The 1,621-nt window shown below is 25.5% G+C and overlaps 1 protein-coding gene across 1 annotated transcript in view; it reads right to left on the bottom strand.

Annotated features, from left to right (window-relative positions):
- LOC108751729 (juvenile hormone acid O-methyltransferase-like) overlaps nt 1-1,180 on the bottom strand; it is a 3,146-nt gene extending 1,966 nt beyond the window's left edge. The window contains exons 1-3 of the mRNA XM_018492081.1: nt 1,146-1,180; nt 362-621; nt 87-258 (exon numbers count right to left, since the gene is read on the bottom strand). Of these exons, the coding sequence (XP_018347583.1) occupies nt 87-258; nt 362-581 (392 nt within the window). The 5' untranslated portion in view covers nt 582-621; nt 1,146-1,180. The remainder of the gene's footprint in view (nt 1-86; nt 259-361; nt 622-1,145) is intronic.
- Between the last annotated feature and the right edge of the window lie 441 nt (nt 1,181-1,621).

Raw genomic sequence — 1,621 nt, 5'->3', positions numbered from 1 at the left:
ATATTATTACCAATGTTAAGTATAAATGTTATTTTATAAAAATTTTTATAAAAGAAATTGTCTTTATTAAAAAAAATCTTTCTTACTTGATATCATTGCACCAATGTAAAGTGTGAAATGAAAGTACGAGATTAAATTCAGATACGTATTTTGCAGGCAAATTTTTAGTTTGTATATCTAAAACGTCAAATTCGAGTCGTTTCTCTTTAATGTATTTTTTCTTTGCATAATCAATCATACTTTCTGATATATCTATACCTGTAGATAAAAAATTATTAAATGAACTTTACAATACATAATTTTTAAGTAATAATTATACGTATATAATTTATGTTAATATGTTGCTATATTGTTTTTTTACCAATCACTTCTGCATTTGGATCAAGAGCCGGTAAGATTATGTCTTTTGTTACATCTCCAGGTCCACATCCTATGTCAATGCATTTTCCAGATATATTTTTTAGATATTCATTAAATTCGTCAGTTATAGCAAATGCTTTTTCTCTTTGTAATTTGTTATTTGTAATATATTTTAATGAATTATAAGAATGTGTTATTATATCATTATTAATGGTCATCATTATTAAGAACAAGAATATAATTCAAAAATACTGGAAATATCTGTAACATCCAAATGTAAAAAATAAACATTTAACAAAATTAAAGGATTCTCATTATACAAAATAAATAATAATAAATCAACGGTAAAGTAAGAGTCGACACAATTCTTTAAAATTAAATGAAGAATATATTTCAATTAACACGAGGTAAAATTACATAAAGCAAAATAAAAATAAAAATTAAGAGTTACAAGTTTTGGCTACCGGATTGAGCTCTCTTCAGACATTAACATAAACGAAAAATATCGTAGTAAAATCAATTCGCAAATGTTCGCATATTCATTATATTCACAGTTCGAGTGAATCTTGATGTAGAACTCGATATTATTTCCGTACGATTGAACAGTCAAATGTATTACAAATATCTTGGAAAAGCTCTAGTTGATAAAAAAGATAAAAAAACTTCTTACAAAAAAAATACACGCAAATAAATTAAAATATTCAAACAAGCATGTCCATATAAGAATAAAAAAAAAACTCTTATGTAAAGAAAGAAAGAACGCAGATATGTAAGACAGACATTACGTGTCGATTATTATGTACGCTCGCTAATACGGATCACCACGGACTGAGAGAAGAGACGGACCGTCGATATCGCAAAGTCAAACTTTATTAGTATATGCCATAATAAGCAAATATGCCTAGATGAAGACCTTCCGTGTCAGTTTGTAAATTCAAGCTGTTATCCTGCTTTTTAATGTTGAGCATCTAGGAAATTAGGCGTTTCTTATAGCAAGGCTCTTTATCTAGAATTCTAACTTTGTCCCATTTTTTAATTTTAATTTTAATTTTGCTTTATGTAATTTTACTTCGTGTTAATTGGAATATATTCTTCGTTTCTTCGTTTAATTTTAAAGAATTGTGTCGACTCTTACTTTGCTCTTGATTTATTATTTATTTTGTAAAAAAATAAAATTAAATCCTTATAAATTTTACATTATTTGCATTATATATATGTATACTGTTATTTTTTTTTTTTTAGATGTGTTTCTATTAATGTA

Source organism: Trachymyrmex septentrionalis, unplaced genomic scaffold (genome assembly GCF_001594115.1).
Source record: "Trachymyrmex septentrionalis isolate Tsep2-gDNA-1 unplaced genomic scaffold, Tsep1.0 scaffold51, whole genome shotgun sequence".
Classification (NCBI taxonomy): Eukaryota; Metazoa; Arthropoda; class Insecta; order Hymenoptera; family Formicidae; genus Trachymyrmex; species Trachymyrmex septentrionalis.
Note: the sequence above shows the minus strand (reverse complement) of the source record. Positions and strands in the feature narration are given on the sequence as shown.